This window comes from Manis javanica, chromosome 3 (assembly GCF_040802235.1).
Source record: "Manis javanica isolate MJ-LG chromosome 3, MJ_LKY, whole genome shotgun sequence".
NCBI classification, from domain to species: Eukaryota; Metazoa; Chordata; class Mammalia; order Pholidota; family Manidae; genus Manis; species Manis javanica.
In genome coordinates this window covers 54076513-54103079 of record NC_133158.1, presented here as the reverse complement: position 1 = coordinate 54103079, position 26567 = coordinate 54076513, and the positions used below count along the sequence as shown (strand labels likewise).

At 39.1% G+C, this 26567-nt stretch overlaps 1 protein-coding gene and 1 long non-coding RNA gene across 12 annotated transcripts in view; one reads left to right on the top strand and one right to left on the bottom strand.

The window, feature by feature from the left end:
• The window catches only part of GRIK1 (glutamate ionotropic receptor kainate type subunit 1), a 371438-nt gene extending 370409 nt beyond the window's left edge, over nucleotides 1-1029 (bottom strand). For 3 of the 11 annotated variants that reach the window (XM_037013240.2, XM_037013241.2, XM_073231437.1), the window contains exon 1: nucleotides 589-1027. In XM_037013240.2, coding sequence (XP_036869135.1) covers nucleotides 589-706 — 118 coding nt within the window. In that variant the 5' untranslated portion in view covers nucleotides 707-1027. Of the gene's footprint in view, nucleotides 1-588 lie in introns of all 11 variants that reach the window. The other 8 variants (XM_073231439.1, XM_073231436.1, XM_037013234.2 and 5 more) reach the window with 5 other exon arrangements.
• Nucleotides 948-25670, top strand: LOC108391724 (uncharacterized). The gene is made up of 4 exons (XR_001851825.3): nucleotides 948-1049; nucleotides 17908-18106; nucleotides 22032-22084; nucleotides 23337-25670. It is a non-coding gene; the product is annotated as an uncharacterized lncRNA (long non-coding RNA).
• The last annotated feature ends 897 nt before the right edge of the window (nucleotides 25671-26567 follow it).

The window sequence follows — 26567 nt, the reverse complement described above, 5'->3', positions numbered from 1 at the left end:
CGGCGCTGACCGACCATTCTCCCCACCCGGTGAACCCTCAGCCAGAGTCAGATGTGGACTCTGCCCCACTCCAGCGGAACCCTCCGGACTGTGCAGACTCCGTGTGACAGAACACAACTCAGGGATGAAAACTTGGAGGTTCGGTGCTGGCAGGCTCTGGGAAAGCCCCGTGGACCCTTACTCTTGAGATCTGGACATTCCTGTGAGTACCCAAAGCCCCGTTGCCGGGTACCCGTGCTGCGCGTTGGACAAACCCACCGGCTGCAGCCGCGCGCGACCCCGCGCCCAGCGCAGGTGCCAGCCCGGGCGAGCCTGGCCCGCTGCACTCTGACCCGCGTTCCTGAAGCCCGATTGAGAACTCCGCCAACCGTAGTACCTGGCGGGGCAGCCCAGCACTCGCCAGGAGGGAAGCAGTGACGCAGCTTCCCCCCTCGCGGAGCCTCGGGCTCGCGCCGACCTCCGCCACCCCCGGGGCTGCCCCTGCGTCGACGCGCGCTGCCTTGGCGGACCCGCTGCGCCCGCGCCGGCCGCGGGGAGCGAGCGAGTGCCGCGAGCCGGCAGCTGGGAGCGCTCCCGCGGCTCACTCACCGATCCGGAGTACTTGCGGGGCGGTCTGCGGGAGGACGCAGCAGAGGAAATAGACGAGGGCCCAGCTGGGGCCCCTGGTCCAGCGCCCGGGCTGCACGAGGAGTGCTCGGCGCTCCATCTTCCCGGCCGCCTAATTCATGCCGTGACCTGCCGCGGCCGCACGCCCGCGAGATGCAGCCGGCTCCGGCCGGGGCCCCGCCTCATCGCCCCTGGAAGGCTCGGCGTGTGCCCCCCGCGCGCTCCCCACGGAGAGAGATCGAGGGCGTGGGAATGAGAGCGAGCGGCGCGGGGCTCCCCGGGGCTCCTGGCTTCCGTCGCTAGCCCATCACCGCCCCTCCTCCTTTGCCTCCGTGCGCCGCAGGACGCTGGGCACCGGCGCGCTCCTGCTCCCAGCGCCGAGAGACCCGCCGAGGAAAGTTGCTGCCCCAATTTGCGGGAACGTCTCCCTCATCCGTCCTCTGGTCAGATGCGAAAGTGGGGGGGGGGTATCGGTGGAGGGTGCAGCGAGAGCAGGTGGGGTAAGGGGGACGGAGGGGCAGGGGAAGGCGTGAGGTATCGGGTGAGCCGGTGCAGGGGCTCTGAGCAGGCGGGAGGAGCTCCGGCAGGTTCACTGGGCTGCAGCCACGCTCTCGTCTCTCTCAAGCCCGGCTTTCCTCCTCCCCTCGCTGGCCCCACCCTTTATTTACTGCCCGCCCCAACACCGCTGATCCAGACACACACGCACACGCGCACGCACATTCTCCTTTCCCTCAACTTTGCTTCGTGCTGCTTGGAAAGTAGATTGGGTGTTGCACACTCAAGACCGAGAAATGCTGCCGGCTGGTCAGAGCAGAGGCAGCCTCTGCTGCGGGCTGTTAGGGGCAGAGGGCCTCGTCGGTAATGGCCGTGTGCGCCTGTCCGGGGGTCTCAGAGATGGCCGGCTAAGTCTCTTCCCGTCACTTGATGGAAAATCGCCTTCTCGGACGCCAGTATTTCGGAGAATAGCAGAACTCCTGTTTTTCTTTTTTGTTGTTGTTGTTGTTTGTTTGTTTTTTAACTGACAAGGATGAAGAAGAGACAGGGGAGGAAAAAGGAATGAGAGGTGTTCGGTGTTCTAACATTAGAGTGGCTTCTTGCCTGTTGAGATCCAGAGATGATCCTTGTAAATTGCTTCCATTCACACGTGCAGAACTGGGAAAGGGGCAGCTTCCAGCGCCGCTGCTCCTTTTCTTGATTTCTTTTGATTGTTTGAACGCTGCAAGATAGGCTATTTTAGCAATGTAGGTTTGGAGACTTTTTCTCTGTAGAAAAACGAGGACACTTCCCTGGGGAAATCATCCGCATTTGATCATTTTGGCTTAATTTCCTTTGAGCCTTGTGAGGAATGTTCTATATAAATGTTTGCTAGTTCTGTATTAACATTCATAAAGATTTCTTTTTCTCTAAGTATAGATTTTGGAGACTGACCTAAACTGAGTAAGTCTGTCTGAAAAACTTGTCCACAGACGTACACACTTAAATAAGAAAAGACTTACAGGTGAAATCTAATGTATCTTTAGATTCATTCATTCATTCATTCATTCATTCATTGAACAAACACCTAATGGAGTATCTTGTATGTGGTGCTAGACACTATACTTTTTCCTAAAGACCCTATAGTGGGGAAAATGTACCACTCATTGTCCAAGGGAGGTTAAACCACACTGCTGGAAGCTAATCATTTCAGACCTCAAATAGTGGGTCTAGTTCTGGATGGAACTTGGCAAATAGGAACATGTCCACAGATAAGAAGATCTATATTTAGGAATGCATATTATGTATGGACTGATAATATAAGAAGCATTAGGGATACATGCTAGCTATCTTCAGGAATCTGAAGAGCGCTTGTGTTAAAAGAAAGTAGTCATAGTATCATTTGGTGAGAATAAATAAGGAAAATAGAATATCAGATGGAAGTTGTAGAAGAGTAAATTTTACTGCATTTTGAGGGTGGGAGGGTATTGCTAAGTCTGGAAAGTTCAAACAGTGGTATAGCCTGCTTCAGAAAAGAGTGAGACGCTCCACTCATTCCTTCATTGGTTTATTCAATGCATATCTGAGTGCCTACTTTGTGGGAGGCATTGTGCCAAGCCCTGGAGATACAGCAGGAATATGATTGCTCTCATCATGAAACTCACAGATACTAAAGAAATGTGATGAGTTGACCAAAAAAAAAATGATATTTTGGGCAAGAATGGAAGAATGAATTTAACTTCATTAGTAGTTCAGGAAGGCCTTGATGAGGGAGTGATGCTTCAAAACTCAAAGAATGGGTAGTTTATAAGTGATTAAAAACTATTTCTTAAAGTGAAAATAAACATAAAGCTTGTTAGAGGATTTATTTTTAAACCTAAAGATTTGTGTTAAACATATTCAGTTGTCTATTTTTTCTTGTGCATCCAGATCCAATAGGTAGTAAATACTGCATGGCTAGATCTTGAGAATCCAAAGTCTAGAATCAGCTTATGAACAAAGTTTGAATGCTGGCTCTACCTAATTCTGGATTTGTAGTCATGGCTGTTACTTCGTCTCCCTTTAGTAGAGATTGCCGTTGCATACCTATATCCATTTTTCTTCTTCCAGCCATGTTAAAGCCTGTTAATTTTCAGTTGGATGTAATCAAGTGAACTGCTTTTAGCCAATGAATTTGAGTGGAAGTGGTATGCTCATTTCGGGGTGAAAAGGCAGACAGTGAAAGATCTCCCATGGCCCTTCAGGACTTTCTTCTCCTATCAGAGTAATTCTGAAAACCACAGTTCTAGAGTTCATGACAGAAGCAGCCTGGGTCACTGAGTCACCTTTTGGAAAGGAGTTGCTCTGAAAAGTTTTCAAGTTAGCAATAAACTGGTGACAAATCAGTGACAAATTAATTCAATCCATTACTATTTTAAGATCTGTTATTGCAACGAAACCTACTCTATAATGACTGATACACTCTCTAAGACTTGATATCCTCATCTGTGCAATGAGAACAACAATAACCAAGAGAACCATTGGAAGGTTCGTGAACTACTGCATATAATGTATTTTCCAAGGCTCTTCTTACTCAGTATATATTAGTTCCTTTTGGTAATTACTTTTTGGGTTAAATGAATCTATATGCACATTTTTAGTTTAACTATGTTTCATTTGTTAGAGACTAAAATATGTTGTCCGGTGGGAAATAGATCAACAATATCATTCAGTTAACAGTATAGTAATAGTAATTGATCCAATATTAGTTAATGACATTTTATCACTTTTTACCTGCATTACCTTTGACCTATGAGTACACAATTCTTTTAGGTTAGTAGAGATATTAGAAAGGTTGCATTTCCTAAAATAATTTCTTAAAGAATATATGACACACTGAAGTTACTTTTCTGTAGCATCTATAAAATTCTATGAAGCTTAAAACTAAAATTTATTTCCTTGTTAAAATGCTTCCCTCCACTGCTCATTTACCCAGGCTCATGGTGTTGAGTTACTCATGAGTGATCAGCTGCTGTTTATTTGTTCTGTGTTTTTTAGAACGATTGTATGTTGTATATATAAGCACCTGGTTGTTTTTTGCCCAAAATGACTATGCTAATTACTCTTGATTCACATTTTTCATGGTGCTCTTTCAAAGACTATAAATGACCAATTGAATGCATGCTCTCTTTATCCCATTCCCAAAATCTTAAGCTTAAATTGATATTACTGTGGTTAATTATAAAGCCTACAGTGGCATGCAGCATTATGCTTCCTATGAGAGCTGGTGACATTAATTAGATACTAATCCATTTAAAATTACCTGATTTTTAGATGACAACTAGATACAAAGAAAAATGGCTTAGAATAAACTAAGGAACCTAAAGGTTATAACTGTGTTTTCAAAATGGGGTGAGTGTACTTGCGTATACTTATAACATCACTCCAGGCACTGAAAGCAGAAGATTAAGTGGCTTTTAGAACCTCCAAGGAATGTGTAATGATTTAGGATCAAAATCCTCATTTTGGAGCTACTTCTTTATACTTTCTTCTTAGGTGACATCATATGTTTCCAAGATGTTAAATACCTTTAAGCTGAGATATCAAAATTTTATCTTCTACTAAGAACTTGCCTCTGGACTCCAGATTCATGTTGCCAATATTAATTCCTATTTCTAACAGGCTCAACATGTCAAACTCTTGATTCTGTGCTATATCCTTGCCCCCACCCCAAGTCCTCTAACAAATTTTCTCATTTCCATGTGGGTATTGCCTTCCATCCAGCGCAGGATATCCCTGATTTCTCCCTGACTTTTTCTCCCGATCCAATCTATTTCATACAGATTTTCTTTTACCTCCAAAATGTTTCTTGGTTCTATTTCACTGCAGTTCCGCGGCTATGATTCTAGCCTGGGCTTCTCAACCTCAAAACTTCTGGCATTTTGGGCCAGAAAAGAATTTGTTGTGAAGGACATTTAGCAACTTCCTGGGCTCTATCCACTAGATGTCACTAGTACCTTCCTCCCCAGTTGTAATGACCAAAACATGTCTGTAGACCTTGTCAAGCATCCTCTGAAGTATAAAATCACCCCTGGTTGAGAACCGCTACACTTGTTCCAGTCTCCTGATATTCCATCTGCTCTATTACAGTAGATTCTAAGTGTTCCTCTCTCTGCATTCGCCTCTTTCTAGCCCTGCCGCCCATCTATCTAAAAAGGCTGCTTCCATTCATTTCCCTCACAATGCCCTGCTTTGTGCCCTCAGGGTCATGGTCAACTTTCTAAGTTGACCTGAGCTGGATGGAAGGCATTTATTTACTTTATTATAAACTCAGTAATGGCAGCCTACTCTGCTTGCCCGAAACCTCAGCATATGGCACTGTGCTGGGTACTTACAAGGAACCTGATACATGTTGATTAATGAATTAATGAATGAGTGAATGAATGATGTGTCATAAGCCACACAACCCATAATGCATGAGTGCATATTTGTAAAATTATTGAACTGATTTAAGAACTGTATTTTTTTCAATTTCATTCAAATCTCTACATGGATCAATTATATTTAGTGTTATACTCAGGACATTAATATAGTGCATTGTGTATAGCAAAACTGGAGTACAATCTTGCATGTGTTTCTTTAAATTCGGCAAAATGCAGTCTGAGTAGGGGTTTCACTTAACATTTCATTTTTCAACACCATGGCTATCATTGCACATACCTTAACAATCATTCTGTTTTTTTTTGTGCTAACACTGGTCCATTTGCTAAAGCACCATGGAAAGCAAGTATAGTGAAATCTTTGAAAGAAAAAAAAAGTGTCTTATTTATTTATGTCTTCATATCCTATTATAACAATCTGAGAGCATAAAAAAAATTCGGTTTTGTGGAAGAAACCAAGCTGGTATTCAGTTACCTCCATACATGAGTGAGCTCCTCCAAGAGCAAAGAAAAATTGAGGCTGGGCACTCAGGCTGTCAGGAGACCTGGGTGCCGAACCCGGCCTGGTAGCTAACTCCAGCTCCCTGCTCTTAGTTAAGTCCCGTAATCTCTTTAGGCCCACATGTAACAGGAAATGCTGGGGCCAATGTCTGCAAGTCAATGGGGACTAATGTTCTCCATTTCTCCTTTGGGTTCTAAAAGCCATTTTTATAAAGGAGGGGCTCACAACTCATCTGTTTTCTTTTGCTTACAAATAAGATAAGCTTTTCCTTAAAATAACAAGCATTTACTTTGTGCTCATTATATATGCCAGGCACCGTTCTAGTGCTGTAGCATGCATTCATGTGCTTAATACTGACAGCAACCTTGGGAGGTGAGTACTACTTGTATGCAAATATTACTGATGAGGAAACTGAGGCACACAGAGATGAAGCGACATGCCAGAAATTATTTGGCTACGTGACAGAGCCAGGGTTTGAACTTTAAAATAAAATTCACTTTAAAAAACATTTGAGGTGAAATTCGCATAACATAGAACTAATAATTTTGAAGTGAATAATTCAGTGACATTTAGTACATGCATAATGTTGTACAACCACCAACTTTATCTATTTCTAACATACCTTGAAAGTCATGAGTGACATAGAGGTAGTAGGGGTGAACTAGGAGAAACAGGGGGTATGTGGATCAGCTAAGGACTTGTGGGCTGTTGTATGGACTTAGATGTTCACTCTAGATGAAATAGGAAGCCACTGAAGGTTTTGAATAGAAGAACATGGTCAGATTATGTTACTCTGTGTCTCTAGGTATTAAAGACACAGTGAATAGATTCAGCTCTTGCTGAATGACATGGAGCCTGTCATCAAGTAAAGAGTAATGCAAATAAATATAGAAATACAGATTATATTGATGATAATAATAGCTGACTTTTAAAACTTTTTAAAGTGCACAAGTCCTAAGTGCATAACTCCAGGATTCATTATCACAAAGTGGGCACCCTCATGGAATCAACAACCCAGACAGGAAACCGAACAGCATCAGAACCCTTTGTGGCACCTCCTGGTCACAACCTACCCCCTCCCCAAATGTCTTCACTTGCAATGGCAGAGACTAGTTTTGCCTATTTTGAGACTTTGTGTAAATGCAATAGATACTCTTTGGTGCCTAGCTTCTTTCCAATGATAGCTAATGTTTACTGAGCTCTTCCTACATGCAGGCACTATTTTTAGTGTTTTACATTTAAGAGTGGCCATGACTCTTGAGGTGGTCAGTAGTATTGTTACCCCATTTTACAGAAGAGGACGCTGAGGGACAGGCATAGAAGGCAGCTTCCATGAAGGAAAGCTAAAGGCTGTGCTGGATTTGAAAATCTACTGAGAGCTTGCTGTAGAGTAGGAACTTAAGAAAGACTGCTGGGAAGAAGTAGTCTTTATACGTTGCCTTGAAGGGTAGCTGGATGAAGAATGTTCCAGGCAGAGAGGACTCTTATTTGGGAAGCTCTATACCATGTAAATGGTTGAAATACGGCCTGAGTGAGTGACTGACATGAGCTGGAATGAGGGTGGCACTAAATGAGGTAGGAATCGTGAGCAGAGCCCAGATTCTCTGGGATCCTTACCGGCCTCACTGAAGATCTGAGAATTTATGCTAAGGTGATAGGAAACCTTTGAACCAGACTCCGTCATTCCTACTAATTTGTCATTATTCACCTACCCAGTTATGTATCTCTTAAGGCAGAGCCCTTGCCATCCATGCCACAGCAATACCAGCTTCTCCTGCGTTTGCTTCTGGTGGCCCTCCCCACTCGGCCTTCCCAGCCACACTGCGTGGAACCACCTTCTCACTTGGATCCCGACACACTGGTCCTCAGTCACACCCAGCTCTTCCCATCATGGGACATTTCCCCCACCTGCTGTAGGCACTTTAAATATTCTTTTCTTCCCACTTTTCCTAGTGAAGGGTTGTTCATGCCTCATATCTCACTACCCACAGAAACTTTCCTTGGGTCCACAATGAGAAATATAGTCACTGATTTAACTCTTCCACAGCACCCTGTACTTTCCCTTCTCAATGTTTATCATCAATGTGAACTATTAATTCATTTGTTTAGCATTTCATCTTCTAGACTGCAAGCACCAGGAGGGTAGCATCCATGCACACAGTGTTGAGGACCTGGGAATATTCAGAGCCTTTCCCAACTCCTAATAGTTGGGTCTCAATTCATATTTGTAGGCTCATTGGATTTGAATGCTTGGGATATCAAGGGTTTATAAGACATGGCCGAGAACTCTCAGTTCAGAAAGGAGGTGTGAAATGGCCTATCCTGTGCACGTAACTAACATATGCACAGTTAGCTTAAAGTTTGGTTTGCATAGTGTTTTAATAATCATTATTGTCAGCAGTTTTATAAACTCCAGTGATTAAAAAAGTACATAGAAACCTTGAAGAAAATATGTTAGCCTAGTAATTGCCTTTAAAAGCTAAAACTGAAGCCCACCGCCATTACATTTTCATTTTTATTCAGCCCACCTTTCCTTACGGATTGCCAATTTACGTCTCCTGACAACAAAACACACTAAGCTCTTCATATTTAAATTACATAAATTAAGCCATTTCTAATTACTATATCTTGGTGTAATTTGTTTCCTCATAATCTCTTCCTAGGGGTCATGTATTTCTTAAACTCTTATTGTCATTTATCAAAGAAATACATGACTATAATTTTTAAAGTGAGATAGTACTAAATAAATATACGACAGCACCTGTAAGGTTTCCCATCCAACTGTGATGGATTTATCCAGCAATCACATGTCCCATATGTCTCCACACTATACACGCATAAATTCTTTAGGCCAGCTCAAATCTTCACTACATACATGTAGTCCTTGGTTTACAAACTTGTTTGGATAAACAGATGCTCAAGAAGCTCTTTTATGTTAAACACAGAAAATAGATATAAGACATGCTGTAGTGGCCACTGTCTACATGGCCATCCATTGAGTTAACACTGCTTTAGTCAGGCCTGGCCTGTGGCCACCAGCTCACAGACCTCGGGTTCCCTGTTGGAATTCTGCCTGCACCATCCTCTCGGGCCTTCTCTTTTCCTTTGTCCTATATTTTATCCCTTTGTTTTTGTTTTAGCTTTGAATCCTATTTCTTCTCCTCCTCTTCCTCTTCTCTTTTTTCCTGTCCCTATGTCTCTGTCTCTATCTCTCCTTCTCTTCATTTCTCTCAACAGAGACTTGAGTAACTTTCTAAGCAAAAGGGCTTAAAAGACCTTTTTTTCTGAACTTCAGTTTATACAGATATTGTACCTGTTGCATTAGTGCTTCTGTTTGTCAATTTGTATAACCTTCTGGGACATTTTCTTAACTTTATTTTCAATATTATTTTATTTTCAATATTCCAGATGACTTTTTTTCCTGACTCTTTAAAAAAAAATTTCTGCTGTCATGTTTTTATTTTATGAGTTGTTTTTTCCTCTGACTTAAAAAAAATCTTTGTTTCATAGATGTAATATCATTTTTTAACCTTCTGAGGACATTATCAGCAGGTTTCCCTGACTAACTAGTCTCTTGCTTTCAAGATGCTCTTTCTCTACTCTTGAGTCTCCAACTTTCATGGGGACAACTTCCTCAAAGATGCCAGAGGCCTTTGTTGTCTGTTCATGTTTGGCAAAGAAGGACTAGAATGCTGATTCCAGGCTCTGGGTAAAAATGGGCAGGGCTTGTAGGTTCTGAGCTTTGCTAAAGAGTACCATGGGAAGTCCTCAGGATACCTCTGATGTCACGATATTTAAGTTTTTCTTTGGGTTGATTACATCCCCAAGAGAAGACTCTTCTGGTGCCCTTTCTGAGTGTCAGGTTCTGACTGCCTGTGGACCGGGAAGTAATGAAGAAAGAGAGCTGGTGGCTTCAACTCCTGTTTGCTTCTGTGTTAACCCGCCAGTTCAGACCATATTTGTGCCTTTAGTTCAGTCCAGCACCTCTGTCCAGATAGCCTCTATTTTACTCTCTCCAGAGAATATTCCCCCAGTTCTATGTGAGGGTCATGGGGAAAGGAAGTTATCCAGTGATATGGAATTAACTGCTCCTTGAAGAGCCCTCCAGAAACCCTTGTTGCATGAGCTCCACATTTCCCCAGGTCTCTGAAGTGCTACTAGCTTGGAGCCATGTGACTGTTCTACCCTGAGGAGCAGTTGGCCCCTGCCTTTTGGCAGCACCAGTTTAAGAATTAGCGTTCCTGGACTGGCCAGGTGAATTTCCACTCCTCCAGGATTGTATTTTGTCCCAGTCCCTGCATGGTATTTTCAGTGGGGTCTCTGGAAGAAATGTGTTCAGTCCTCCACCTTGATCCAGAAGCACTTGTTTTATGACTTAGAGAATAAAGTGCAGTAGCAGATGCTTTCAGGGCCCAACCCACACGCTCTCAGCAGCTACCTCTGCATGTGAGCACAGTTTCCTGCAAGGATCTGGTACTCTTCCTGAGGGCTTTTTTTTTCCCCTTTCTTGACTATGGAAGTTTGGCCTGTGTTCAGTACAAAAGAAGCAACGCCCTTGGAGCAGCCCTTCGGTCGGGAGAGCTGTGAGGTGTGGTCTGCATATTCTTCCTAAGTTCCCCAAAGGGATTTGGTTCCGGTTACCTACAGTATAGCTTGCTGGTAATGCCTCTTTTATTGGCTTCTTCTCCCTCTTTGTCTCATACTCCCACTCCTTTACCGGTCTTTCCTGGAATCCCTTCCCAAATTGACTAATAACAGTTAAAAAATTGTCTCTGTTTGCATCTGAGAGCACACAGAAGTATATTTCTATAGCTATTTCTCAACCTTTTCATGTGTTTTGCCTACCCTGTTATTTTTTATCTAGTCCATAATTATTAGATAAAGAGTTGGAATATTAATCATATCCTGAATGTGGTCACAGCAGTGTAGGCAAGTCATAAGAATCATATTTGATAGTCTGTCTCTTGATGGTGATTTCCTCCTTCAGGAAGGTAATGTATCTACTTATTTAGGAAGCCTTGCATGTTGTGAGACAATACTTGACACCCTGAGTTTATCCAGGGCCAGTCAATTTTAGAAGCATCCCCAAGTCTGTGTACTAATTGCCTTTGAATCATCTGTAGCATAAGAACAAGGTGATAACAGGGTGACCTCAGTTATAAAAAGCCAACTAAATCACAAATGAGTGAAACAGAAATGCATGACTTCTGTGTAACTCAGATATTTACAACAGATGAAGTGGTCTCTAAAAGTTTGCTACATTAGAAGGAAAGAACGTGTAAGGATCCAGTTAGATAGATATTCATCCCAGGGCAAGGTAAACAGATTGTCTCACAACACAATACAGATTATTGAGCTGAAAATTCACACAGGAAGCCATACCAGTTTATCAACCGATTCTCTGTTTATCTTTTAAAATCCTCAAGTAAAAATCCCTTTGTAAAGTACTATTACAAAGTACCTGCATTCTATAAAATTATTTAGACAAGCATCTGAAAATCTTAGAGTAACATTGATTTTTGTCATTGAATAGTTCTATAATAATCAATGAGAATATTTTATCTTCTCACAGCAGTAGACATTATCAATGTTTTAATTTTCTCTGTTTTTCTTCTTTAATGACCATAATAGACAAGTTGACATGCTGATATTCTCTGCGTGCCAGTGGCCAATTCATTGGATACCATATTCCCTTTTTTTATACTCTCAACATAAAACAACTCTTTCCATTGTGTCCTCTACACAACTGCCACAGACATTTAGAACCATATGTCCCTGTATGGTGCACACCATGAAAAAGCAGAGAATGTCAAAATATGGCTCACAGAGCCTCCTGCAACAGCCACAGAAAATCCTCAATGGCATGCCGTTACACCCAGACAACAGTAAAGATGGAAATCTCCTGAGGATGTTGGGGAAGAAGCATACTGAGTACACCCTGTGGCTTCATGTTTCTCTTTGGGGTCACCTTGATGATGCTACTTATATCCTGCCTGGTTCTACTAACTTGGGGAAGTTCCTCTCTGTAGCCTTACATAGCTACTTCAGTTGTAAGAATGAAATGATCAAAATGAGCTGTAAAACTGGGTACTTGTGGCTCTACAATTCTGCACATCCCTACACAAGGGATATAAAGTCTGCGCTGTACGCTGTACCACCTCAACCCTAAACCATCATCTAAAACAGTCTTTAAAATGGATTATGTTGCTGGTTGGTATAAGAAGAAACTGTGTTGTTAAGGTTTTTGTATTTTTGTTCTAGGCCACAAAGCAAATTTACTCCACCTGTGCTTTACCTCACCAAAAACTACATTGTGCTGCTTCTCAACTCACTTATGTCTTATAACAACTAAGTATATGTCAATCTGTTAATTTACCAATGTATGTTCTATTCTCCTCTGTGGAACTGAGAAAATGTATATGATTCAAACATGAATTCAAAGTTTAAGGTCATTAACTACCTAGTTAAATCAGATACATACATTATTTCAAAGTATGATCAAAAATAACAAATAAGTTAGTCTTTATAGTTGTCCATGATAGTATAATCTTGGCTTCCTTTTCTCTCTCTGTCTCACTCCTGAAACCACATCCTACCACACAATTCAGATATTCCTGCTTATTTATGTTTGATTTCTAAGTCATACTCATTCTATTCACAAAAATGATCTTAGTTGGCTTTAGGAAGATAACAGCATGAAAATCCCTAAAAAGAAATCGTTGTTATTTTCTGTTTAAATTATTTTCCATTGGTTTTCACCAAAAGAAAGGAGAGAGAGGTCCAAACATTCAGTAAAAGACAAATATTATATATAACAATGTGTGAATTTAGACCATGAAAATACAAAACGGAGGTTTCTTATTTAATAGCAGCAATTTGTGGAGACTGGAGTTGGCAATGATAAAACTGTCCAAAGTCACAAATACAGTATCTAGTTAGTCATGGGTGGTGATATTTGGTTCAAAATAAACGTTTATTTTGCGTTCCTTTCCCTTAACTGCATTCAGAATTAGAGAGAAGAGTGACAAGAAGCAGCAGGAAGACAGAACAAAGAGCTCACAGAATCATGGAAGGGTTCCAACAGCCAGCCCAATTCATTGCACATCTCTACTGCAGGAATGTTTCAGGTGACTCTGTTTTTGACAAAACGTGGGAACCACAGGATCTACAACACTTACAAGCAAAACTCAACAACTCTAATAATAGTGTCAGAAGTGAAAGCCAGTGTGGATAAAATAAGACATTGACTCAAGTTCTCTGAGGGAAGGTTTTGAAAACAAAGTTTACAAAAATCTCATTTTGCCTTTTGAGAAATGACATCCCTCTTTGCACCTCAGCTTCATTTCTGGTGTTCTTTATGCCTGGAAGAATTGTCCTGGAGCATTTCTTCTCCATTTGACATTAAGAAGTGTGATCGTTTTTCTTTCTTTATCAGTAGTAAAGTGATAAAGACTATTTTGTGCTCTGGTCATTGACTGAGTCCATAGTTTGTGGCCTATGTTCCCTGAGAAAGATGTGGGAAACATTAGTGCTGGGGCACAAGTGAGTTCTGGGTTTCATGGGGTTTACTGTCTCAATGCCTGTAACTTTCATATAACATACCCAAAAGGTAGCAGATAAAAATACAACCTTCGTGTGTATCAGCCCATTCCAGGAAAGGAAAAGCTGGGGTGTCCGCATGTAACCAGAATCTTAGTTGGTGGTTGTGTGCTGACACTGTTTTCAGAAAGTTTAAGGTGCTTCTCTTCCCAGGGTATCAAGAGCCCATTTCTTGGACTTAATATTTGAATCATGTTTATGCCTATTTGTTTTCTCAAGCCAATTTAATATGCATTTTGTTAATTTGAAAAAAATAATGAAACAAGTAAACTATTTTTTTCCAAGGGTCAAGTAAGAAGGATGACAGCACAGTTCTAGACACCAAAGAGAAGAATGCTGAGTATGCAATATGAAACCTTTGTTCTGTACCTCGGTATCCATTGGGTGAATCACTTATGCTGATCTGCTGGACCTCGATCTCCTCCTTTATGAAAAGAAGGAGCTGGGATCAATGGTTTTTAAATCCTTCTGTTTCTAATTTTCTACCCATAGTCTCCAGGTCCTTCTGTGTTGCCAGTTCTCATTCTCATCAGCTACTCAAAATCTGACATGATCACATTTGGGTTTTAGAAAGGTCACTATGGTTGCAGTGTGGAGAACAGCCTGGAAAGAATTATGGGCTTAGGCAATACACGTACGAGGTGAATGAATGTAGTAATATTGGAGTAAATTGATGGGGGTATGATTTCATAATGTGGGGTAGATATTGGTGAATGGAATTAGAAGGTTCCTCTGGTGCTTAACTGATTGGAAGTAGCTTTACTGGTTTGGATTTGGTGAGTGATGAGAAAGGTGATGTCAAGAGTAGTACTGCTTAGGCTCCTAGTTAGGTGATCTGTTCAGCACCAGAACCCTTCAATCACCAAGACGGGGACACAACAGGAGCATCAGCCTTGGGGAACAGACAGCAAAGTTTGATCGGACAGAAAATCTCTTCGAGACATTGTCTCCTGACTATTCCTGTACATGTGAAGGTTATGACTTTCACCCAGCACATATCTGCAGCCTATTTCATGATGTGTCATGGTATCCGGAAAAAAACTGATTCAAAAAATAATTTTGAAAAGCAAAAATGTAGATTTCTGTGGAAGTTTCATTGGTAAGATAGGGGAATGGAGTTACATTGCATATCATACTTTAAAATGTCTTAAAAATCATCCTTACATACAGCTCTTTCTCTGAATCACAGCTCCCTGTAACAATTTCTAATCATTTTGTTTCCCTAGCAAAAACCTCTCTCTTTTCTAGTATTCTCCTAAATCCCAAAACTTTGCATTCTTCATTCACTTAGATATGAAGCTGGGGAACTAGTCTCGGTCTTGGTGAGTTTCAATGCATGTGTCACATTTAATATCTCAGTTTTATTACTAAGGACATTGCATTCTTATTAGTTATATATTAGTCTCCTTTATTCCTCTATTTGATGTTGAGCTCCTCAGGGATGTTTTCTTTTTAATGTAATGCCAGAACCAAGGTTAGACTTCTACTAGGAAGGACATAAATATTTACTTAGTGAAAAAAGAAGGAATTATATTTAGACACTAGTTAATTATTTTCAAGCCATATATTTCCATGAAACTTTCCTAGACTTCCCAGGTTGACATAATCTCTCCTATAGAAACTTCCCAAACAAATTTCTCTGGTTTTCAACTTCCATCTTATCACATGCTACATCATACTAAGGTCATGCCATACCTATTGTATCTCTACTATGCTAATCAGAGTTTACTAGTCCTTGTGTTACCAACACCCATCCTATGGTTTGTCACTGTCAGGTGTCAAAAAGTATTTTTACATACACTTGAGAAGGTATAAATGAATGAATTCATGGCCTAGTGTTTAGGTTTATGTCTGTGTAGTGCCAATGATCTATTTTCTCTTTCCATATAAAACACTTCTAATTCTGATGGTTCATCACGGGCCGTGTCCAGCTAGTTTTATTTTCTTGAGAACACGGGCCATTTCTTTTTCTATGTTGTATCCCTTCATTCTATTTTCTGCTCATGTATTTTGCTAATGCTAATGACTTAAAATATATTTGTTGAATGAAGCCATGCAATCTCAGTGCTATGGGGTATCCCATCTGCCATCTGCAGAATGTCATTCTCAAATTTAAAAATAGTCATCCTCAAGTAATTGGACAAACTTATGCTTAGTGGGGAAGAAGGAGTAAAACCGATTGGAAAGACCACTGATAGTGTCTAACCCCAAAGGATATTGCATATTCTCAAGATTAAGATTCTCTATCTGTTCACAAAGAATTTTTAAAATATCAATACTTGGTTGCACTAGCCTGTATGTTTATTTTTTAAGCAATATGTACATCTAGGGTTTTCTTCATTGAACTAAATGCTGTAGCAAGTATATGTCTTATATACCACCTGCAAGACATTTCTAACATTTTACTAATTTCTTAGTAAAGAAAAACTTCACTGACTCTAAAGTGTAAAACATCCCTATGGAAGATTATATGGAAATGGTTTAACTGTACCAAAACAGGCCTTCTGTGCAGAAAATGAGAAATTTCCTTTTAATTAGAATGACAGCAGGAATTGAGGAAGGCAGAATTTAATGTAATTAAAATTGGAAAATCATTATTTAACGAGAGTCATGCTACATTTTCTTGAAGAAAACACAATGAGGATCTTTTAATTTCAGATGAGTCAATAATTTTATTTTTATATCTCTCCTGAGCCTGTTCTAATTAAAAGGGTATGGAAGATAAATTTGAGGATGCTTTCTTTACTTTCCTAGTCTTAATTGCAGTCTTTTGCTTGGAAAGTATGTTCACAAAATTAACTTGAATTTCATAAAATGATACTTTAAAAACTAACATGAATGTGGGAACCAAGAATACTGACTAAGTGGTGGAGAATCCAGGAATGAAAATGAAAGACAGATCTGTACCAGTTCAATCTATACTCATTGCTGCTTGTCGGCTTATTGTCAAATTTTAATTAAGGAAAAAAATCTTTCTGTGAGTATATCCTGAACTTTCATGGTGTATTTGCATTGTACCTTGCTCACTGCTATTGCATGTCAGGCTTTGCAACTTTGATTCTCCTAATTAAGCATAAATTTAAGATTAAGGTGCTCAGTTTATTAAGGAGAAAAAAAACACATAAAGCAATTGTTCTTCTCTGTGTCTGACGGGGAAAAAGTGCTGTAAGATAAGCTATATTGTATTACCTATTAAGTGAGAAAAAACATGCTCGAGGAGAACTAATTTAGTGTGCCAGTGGAAAGAAGGGAGGTTTTAATTTGTTGTAGTAATTACACCCGAGGTATAGATTTAAGTATCTGTTTCCACCACTACTGATGGTGTGTAATGCAGGACAGGGAGTTTTGGACCTGGAGTTTACTCCACCACCGCCACTTAGCCAACAATCACAATGGAAATTAATGTGTATTAAGTTTAGTATGTACCGGTCACATTAAATGAATTAATCTCTTGAATCCTCACAACCACCTACTGAGCTTGGTCCTATTATCATCCTTCCATTTCTCAGATGAGGACTTGGAAACACACAGAGGTGATGCAAATTGCCCAAATCAGTTAGCCCATAAGCTGTGGGGCCAGGATTCAAATGAAGTAGTCTAACTCAGGAACCAGTGCTGTGCAGAATTCTAGTGTCTGGGTTGATGTTTGTGTACTATGATTGATGATCTCTGTATTTTCTTTCTCTATATACAACACTTCTCTTTCTATGATTGTCCATCTTGTGCTAATCCAGTTTTGTTTTACTTGAGATCAAGATCATGTCTCTTCTTACTCTGTATCTTCTAATTACATTTCCCACTTCCACATCTGCCCGATGGTAATAGACATGCTGCTAAACGCTAGTAAGTAGTGGAGCCATGATTTAAAACAGAGGAATATAACTCCCTTGATCCTCTGTTCTTCACCACTGAGCTGCACTGTCAAGAGAAACACATTACCTCTCTGCTTCAGTTTCCTCATCTATAAAGTGGAATGCAGGGGGAGTCAGATGCTCTTGAAGGATTTTGTCATCTCAGTAGTTTAGTCGTTGTATTTGGTAGGTCTTCTAGGCCAACACAGACCTAAAGAAAATAGATCTTTGTATGCCGTGGAGCAACAAACACACACTGATTTATCACAATACTCCATGATTGAGGCCGGTCTTGGTTTCCATTCCTACAGAACTCTACCCTGCATCAAGAATTAGAATGGAAGTGATCTTACTTTGGGAAGTAATCTTAGGATGTTCCAACAGGAAAGCAGACTGGTAGGAAGGGGAGTGGACTGATGATATGGTGTGTTATCAATTAAGTTGCTTAATTTCTCAGGGGAACCGTGAAGTAAGCACAGATCACAACTAAGGAGCTCTATTACCTGAGAGGGAGGCTCCTGAGACACTCACTGGTGAGTGCTGCCCCAGGGCCTTCTTCTGGCTGCAGATGGAATGGGCTCAGGAGACCAGAGGAAGCACCTACGCAAGAAACACAGGCACTGGCCATCCTAAGTTAGACCTGCCACAACGAAGGGGTAAGTGGATTTGCCTGCAACGTTTTCCACGGGGCGATGCTGACAAACTTGACTTTTAGATGAAGAGTTACCCTGAAACATTTCTTTGCTTCTTTATTTTTCCTGGAAGGGTTAATTTTATTTTCTGAAACAACACAATCCTCTTCCTTGCCCCAGTAAATAGAGTGTAAAGAACACAATGGAATCTCTTTGATGATGAAGCCTCCTGCCATCACTCAGTGCTATTATTATGACCAAAGTTTGGGTGTTCCCATCTTACCTGAAAAAATGGCTTCACATAGCATGAAGGATGCTATCAGAGAAATAATTTTTGAGATCTCTACAAATGCAGTGGGATAATTTAGAAGCCCCAGTAATGGCTGTTATCTTTCTCTGACTGGACATAGAGGAATGCACGGATAACTACAATTTTAATCCTTTTAGAGCAACATTTCCAACCCTGTTTTTGTGACATCCCAGAGCACCTTTAGGAATCTCATAAATTACTTGGGTGAAAGAAAAAAAACACCTAGAAACAACAACTAGCAAAATCCTGAATTGATTTTCAAAATGTAGATAGAGCATCAAGCCTTTTTTTAGAAAGTAGTTCATTTAATGAAATAAAACCAAAATCATACATCCTAAAATTTGCAAAGCTTGCTAGTCACTGCTTTATTGAACCAAGAGAGAATGAAGAGCATGGACACTAGAAGCATCATAAAGGGAATATATATACTGACTGTAAGTGGTGATTTCTAGAACATAAAAGGGAATTCACTGAGTGAAGAGAGAGAATCAAGAAATCACCCACAAGAATTGGACTTTTCTATGACCTCCACAATACTTTCTCTAGCAAACCAGATTAGTTGCTGCTCTTCTATCTCTTTACTTCTTATTTTTTTAAAGTGTGTTTTTTTATTGAAATATTGTTTATACACAGTATTATATTGGTTTCAAGTATATAGCACAGTGATTCGACAGTTACCCACATTATGAAATCCTCACCCCCACCTGGTGCAGTTACTGTCAACATAGGAAGATATTACAGAACCAATTTAATGTATTTATGTGAGGTTCTCTTTTTCTCTCACTCTTTCTCCCTTCTCTTCTGTCCCTTCCTCTCTCTCTGTCTCTCTACCTCTTCTCTCTTCCTTCCTGATTCCCCATCCCTCTTCTCCAGCCCCCTTACTATCTCTTAACCAGTGTGGGGTAAGAAGACAGCTCTTATTGCAGAAGATTCTCTCTCCTGCAATCCTAAACATTCTCTACTGATTTCAGAAGAGACATTCTGGGAAAATCCACAGACATTGCTTTGTATTTCCTATTTTGATTCTTTCAACAGATGTATGAAATGATACCCAAATTCTTTGCCATACTGTTTCTTTGGTATTCTTTCAACTGGAAGCAGATTGAATCTTAAAGTTAGATATAAAATTTTGTTTCAAAAGTGATTAAAGCATTCCCAGAATACCAATAAGGGCTAGCATGACATCATTAATGTCAATATTCTTGGAACTAGAGGTTGTTTAAATGGCTTCGTAGACTCTACATACACATTTAAGTCATTTAAGTTCATGATAATAAACAAATACTCCAATTTATGTTGATAACATCTCTTCAAAAGAGACTGCTACTACCCACTGAAATCCTTCCTAACCTTGCTCTGCAATAAGAATTATAACTAGAAATATTCCTGCCCAGGGAAAGAATATATTTCTTAGTCCCTCTTGAAGCTAATTAGTTATATGGGTCTTAAGGGTCATACAACTAAATTTTTGCCAGGGAAATGTGACTAGAAGAGATGAGTTCTAATTCTTGTTCTGAATTTTAGAAAACTAGACATATGTTCCTCTATACCCTATTCCCTGCCCCATAGCTTTGAGCATTCAGATGAGGATAATGCACTTGAAAGAAGAAAACCAAAGATATAAGAAGATGGGTCCTAAATGGCTTCATGATCAGAATCTTCCGCCAGTGTACATTGTTGATCATAGATGTGTGAATGAGAAATAAACTGCATTTTTAAACCCTCTATTTCAGAGCTTCTGTTATGGCAACTTAGTCTTCACATTAACTAATGCATTCCTCAAAGGTCAAGGATGTTTTATCCTCTGGAATTGCACCAATTATCTCAAAGAAACTGTGTTCCCTTCATCAGGCAAAGGAGGTTAGCAAACACAGAGATGATCAATGAAAATTCCAGTCTAGGGACATTGGAACAGCTCATTAAATATATTAAACTTTTGGTAGCAGACACTAAGGAAAACAATATACAGTTTTTTTTCTCTACCAAGTGGAAAATTTTATTGATTCAAAAGTAACTTAAGATGTACTTTAAATCTCAAATGTGAAATGATTGTGTTTACATCATTTGCATGCTTATGGATTCACCTACAACTATTCTGGTGGTAGAGGTAGGAAGTTAATATCTATCAGCTATAAATCTAGCTTCATATCATCATGATCATATGATTTTTGAGTTACCAATCTAGCTCGGGTTGGCAAAGATAAGACACAAGCCTTGTGATGATGAAGATGATAATAACACAGATAAGGAAGAGACTCATAGAGAGGTAAAAGAAGGAAAAAATAGGAAAAAATGTGTATGATTACTTCAGCAAAAGGAAAAATAAAGAGAGTAAAGATAAACAGCTGCTTATTTGATAAATGAGGCCCTCAGCCACATAACTGATTGAGGATGGTAAAGGAGAAAACATCTGGTGGCTGTGTATTCCTGGGCCAGGATGTCAGATCTCCAAGGAGTATCTCCTCGAAGAGCCGTAAGAATAAAGTTTGAAAGTTTGTCATACTTGTATTAGTTTCACGGTAACAAATGATCTCAAACTGAGTGGCTTAAAACAATAGAGATTCATTGTCTCCCAGCGCTGGAGGCCAGAAGTCCAAACAAGGTGTCTGCAGGGCACACTCGGTGCAAAGCCTCCAGGGCAGAATCCTTCCTTGCCCCTTACAGCTTCTGGGGACCCAGGCATTCCTGGTTTATGGCAGGGTAACTCCGATCACTGCTTCTAGCTTCTCTCAGTACTTGTGTGTCTCTGTACCTTCCGCGTGTTTCTTTTCTCTTCTTATGAGGCCAGTCCTCTCCTCATAAGGATACCAGTCAGTGTGGATTAAGGGCCCATACTTCCAGTATGACCTCATCTTCAGTTAACTAATTCCATCTTCAGTGACCCTATTTTCTAATAAGGTCATCTTTAGAGGTACTTGGGGTGATAACATCAACATATCTTTTTATTAGAGACAGAATTCACCCCATAGCATTTATAGGGACTTAATTTTCCAAAATAAAAAATAATATTCTATTAAGGCTAGGCTATTTTTAGTTTTATCTTTTTAATATATTGAAGAAGAACATTTAATGTGCTTTATAGCATATTGGAAATAATTGTCAAATATGTAACAGAGATAACTAGTCTTGTTTTTATTTTAAGATAAAGCAAAAATATGTCAAAATTCTAAAAGACTGTTATTACTGTCTGTTCAGTGAACACTGTATCTGCAAGCTTTCTCTTTTCTAGAAATGGCATTGAAGACTGAATGGACCAAAAAAAAAAAAGACTTGGACCCGGTACAACCAAATTGTACTTGGCAAATAAAAGAACTTCAGTGGGCCTTTTGAAAAGATTGTGTGTGAGAATCATGTCCACAATATATAGAGATTAAAACTGCCAAGGCCACAAATAAAAATCCAATTGTAATAGGTTAAAGAGCTTATATTTCTTAATGACTTCTTAAATTGATTTCTAAATAAAGCAATCCAAAAAAGCTTATAAAAATTTGCCAACATTTATAAATATTAAAGTCTAATAGTGGTAGATTATTAAACTTTTTGGTCTTTATGGCCATTTTTTTAAAAATAGTACTTTGTTTCTTTGCAGGTGTTTTGAAATAAAAAGATCTGTCTATTTTTCTCTGTTTCCTAAAACAGCTTTCTGTGGGAACCAGTGAAGATTTGGGCAAACCTTCCTTTTCATGAAGCTGGTGAGAGTTTTGACAGTCTGGCTGCTAGCCTGCATTTTGTGCAACATCTGTAGTTATAAACATAGAATTTAAATTATGTAAATCACCTTGGTAATGTGTTTTTCAAAGCTAAAAAGTACACTGTAGTTTATCCCTTGTACATTTTAGTAATATTTTTATGAATTGGATCTATGCCATGAAATCAAATTATAAGCTAAATTATATGTCATTTTTTTAAAGGGGGGCTTTATTAAATATTTGAGTTTCTTCAAATGAAAGAAAAGGCTACCTAATTACTTGTGGTAAAGGTTTAGAAAACAAAGAAAAAAATCTTTGTGTCTTATCTTGCTCTTCGTTTATGTTATGATCTAAAACCAGAGCAGTAACACAAGTAGTAAGATCAAGAGTAGAATCACAATTTCATTATAAGCAGGCTTATTCGTTTTTTCTCATTTTTCCCTTTACATCTTATGTCAGCAGTTACCAATGCATTATCTTCTTGAGAACAGTAATATGACTTCATTTCCTACCAATTGTCTTTGAAATTTCCTATGGGGAGCGATGTCTTTCAAGTTGGAATCCACAGCATACATCTTGGCATATATTAGACACTCGTAAATGTTTGCTGTGTAAATGAGAAGCCAAGGAGAATAACAGGGGAAGAAAAACACCAGCCAATGAAGGAGTTTTCATTGTAGTGAGCAAAGCAGAGGCTGGCGTGCGCACTGGTCAGGTGTCCTGGTGTTGCCTTACGGCTGTGTACTGACAAGCTGTGTCTGTTTCAGAGAGGGTCTCTCCTTGCGGTAACATAGATTCTTTGCAAGTATTGAAAGCTATCCCAAAGAACGTTCTTCTCATGTTCAAAATCCATTTAGAAAACATCAGGTCCTTTCTCTAAGGGAAGCAAATTAAGGTATTGCGCCCTCCGCTGGCAGGAGACCTTTATAGCTCTGTACTTTGGTTCTGAATAACTTAGTAATCTTTTCTAACATGGGCCAGGCACAAACGGCTCTCAGCCTTCCGTTTTGTGAATTGTTGCTTTTATTTTCTCTTTGTAATCCTCGACTTCTGCCTAATTCACATTCTGTCCACTCTGTTATGTTGCTGCATGAATGCCTTGCCTTCCGCTAGCTGATGACTTTTCTGTTGCTTGACCCTGCAGAAACCCTTTACTGCTTTTTTGCTACAAGGCAGGACGAGATAATACATCTCAGTCAAAATATCTCATCTCTCTCTGCTGAATGTGTCTAAAAATTCATGTTTCCATCAACAGCTGCTGAGACATCCACTTGGAGAAACACTGAAAATGTCCTCACGGAGAAGACACAAGTAGCTCTGATGGATCCTTCCCATCACATGTCACTGTAGAGTGCTTCAAGGCTAGAGGAATTCAGGTTTCCCAAATTCCTAATGAGGTTATCCTTGATATATACTCTAAAAAACTCCTTGGATTGCCTCTGAACTTGCTGAAATGAATGTAAATCAATCATTTGCTACCGAGCACCTTTCAGAATTGCAATCTGGACTCATAATGCGGTGCATTTACTGCATAAAGTGACTTTAAACTTGTGAAGTTAGATAATCGGCATAGCTATAAGTCATCTTTTGCACACACAGCACATAGTTTTCCCCCTGATCTCTGATATCAAGAATCTTTAATTCATGCCATGAAACATAATCAAAACAAAAAGGGAAAGTACCATTTTATCACTTTTAGTGAGTACATCATTTCCTTTAATTGTGCTTGATGGTTTTCTGTTTTGAAGTAAAAAATACCCTTTTGATTGTATTTTATCAAGGAATATGTTTGTTTTGACATTTGCAAATATTCAGCTGATTTTGCTAATTATTGTTCTTTTTGTTCCTTAAATTATAGAATTATTTTAAATTGATTAATTGTTCCTTCTTAGTTGAAGGGAAAAATTGTGATGCTCAGAACATTCTCAGAAAGTTTGAAATGATTTCCTCAATCACAATATGAAATTGTGTTTTCATAAATTCCAGAGAGAATTGCTTATTTAAAAAAATAACTTTTGATCAGAATTCAATTATCTTTGTTTTTAAAGTTGCTTTTCATGAAATAGAGCTACTGTTTAATCCTTTAGTGGCAGGCATCATAAAAGAAATAATACTAAGAAATATTTTGAAAGATTATAATTATTTATATCCTACATGTGAGAATAATGGAATCTTAGTTCTAAACCAAAACAGCTCAATCTCCAGTATATGGTGACTTTTAATAGGTATTAGATTTCTTTCTAAGGTCTGTCAATGCCTAAACATCTCAGCTTCAAATGAACCTATAGAGGTATAGTTCTATGTCAAATAATTTCGGTGGAGAGTGTTTACATTGTGATCTTTAGTTATAGCCCTTTTTCAACTTTCATAAAGATCGATAATTGGAAAATGAAATATTTATAATGTACAGGTTCACCCCTTACATTGGTCTTTCCATGTATCATGAAGGTCTTAGCTAAAATCATTCTAGGCTCTTTAAATGAGAGTGCAGTTCACAGAATGTCAGAGATGGCCAGGTTCTTTGTACCTGGAACTCCCTAGGACTGCCCAACACGGCACAAGAAGTTGGCTTCAGGCCTGCTTCAGCCCTTGAGGCTGACTGTGGCCTGAAAGAGAGTTAATAATCATGTGTGTAACACATCAGGCAACAAGCTCTGGGCTATGTCCATCGTACAGATTATCTTTAATTTTCCTAACAATCTGATAAAGTAGATGTCACTCCATTTTAGGAATGAGGAAACTAAGGTTTGGAAAATTAATGTCTCAAAATTATCCCAGTTAATTGTACCAGCCATTGCTTGATTCCACAGAGCCTTGAATGTTACAACGAACTTTCATGCACAATCATATAAATGAGTATTGAAAAAAGTAATAGAAATGTAGTAGTAATTATAAAAAAGGAAAATAATGATTACTGCCCTTGTTCAGGTCCTCTTTATACATTGACTGTAAGATGAAACTCACCTCTATTATCTCCCTCATAACCATCATTTATCCATTGCACAATTCAGCAAATAGTTATTGAGACCTTGTTTCTTATCAGGTACTATTCTAGGTACATTTATAAATATATAAATGAACAACAGTACAAAGTCTTATCTTCAAGTATTTAACATTTCATTTGAGTCTAGGGTATTGACTGAGGACTGGTGACTATACTTAAGTAACTTAAATAAACAAACAAGAAAAATATTAATGACAAGTTCCATGCAGAAGGTCACAGGACGAGATGTTATAGAGGATGACAACTTTAGTTTGGCAGTTTGAAAAAACTCTTTTTGGAGATGTCAGCTTTAAGCTAATTTCTAAATGATCAAAGGAAACCAGTTGTACAAGTATCATAGCATCCTAATGCCATATGTGTAACTGGGTTTTTATCAAGAATATTAGTGAGTAAGTCTGAGTAAGTATCTTAACCATTATGTAAAATATCTGTGAAAATGAAATTTCTTGTGGGAATTCCACTGAAGACATCACCAAATCTACCTCCTTCTTGACTGTGATGAGACTGTTGTTCCACCAGACAAGGTGATGTAAACTACAGATTATTTGTATAGGGTGCTGAATATAGCTGAAATAATGTGATAAATAAATGCATCAAAAAATAAAATGGGTGCTTGTTTGTGATATTTTTAAACCATATACTTATGACTGTATTTGTAGGAATGACTCTTATGTCTAATTTGGTAGCAATTCCTACTTCCAGACTAAGATGAACGTCTTCTCGTCCTGCTGCATTTAGGCCGTACCTGCCTTATTCAGAGACATGATAAAGGTCATGAGTACGCAGGTACAGAAAAAATAACTGTTTTACAAATGCAAATTCTAATTACCCTAGTCTTGTGCAATTAAAATGTTGTATGTGGATTTTGTTTGACCAGTTGGTTTTACTCATTAAGTTTAGTAATAATAATAATATGTTAGCATTTCTTTGACAATAAAATCACAAAGAAAGTTCAAGATTCATTGAATACAACTAAAGAATCACAACACTGGAAAATGCTCCCCTTTTTTAGGTTAATGAGCACCTAAAACTTTTGCTGTCTTCTTCCTTCTGAGGAGCTCCAAAGGCAGCGAACCTCAAAGTTTCCATGGAAGAGACGTTTATATTTTCTCATCTGAAAGGTAACAAATTGTCTTTTTATCAAATTTAAATCTTTTGTATCCATCTGTTGAGGTCTTTAGGGAATTAAAAGTAGTCACCAAATAATTTATGAAAGTCCAAGAATAATTTAAAAGTCTTGTTAGCTTTAGTGTCTATGGGTCAAAAATATGTTTTTCCATGTCTTCAGAATATCTTTTATGGGTTTATATAGACTGTATACACTTATACTCCAAAAGTATATGACATGATTTGCATTATTAAACATAGTATAATTAAAGAAATTAAAACAATAAAACAGACCACTGACTTCCATTTCTGCCAAGACAATGACTGGTAGTTAACTTGCCCTCCTACTGAAAAAGAGCTAGAAAGCTAAACAAA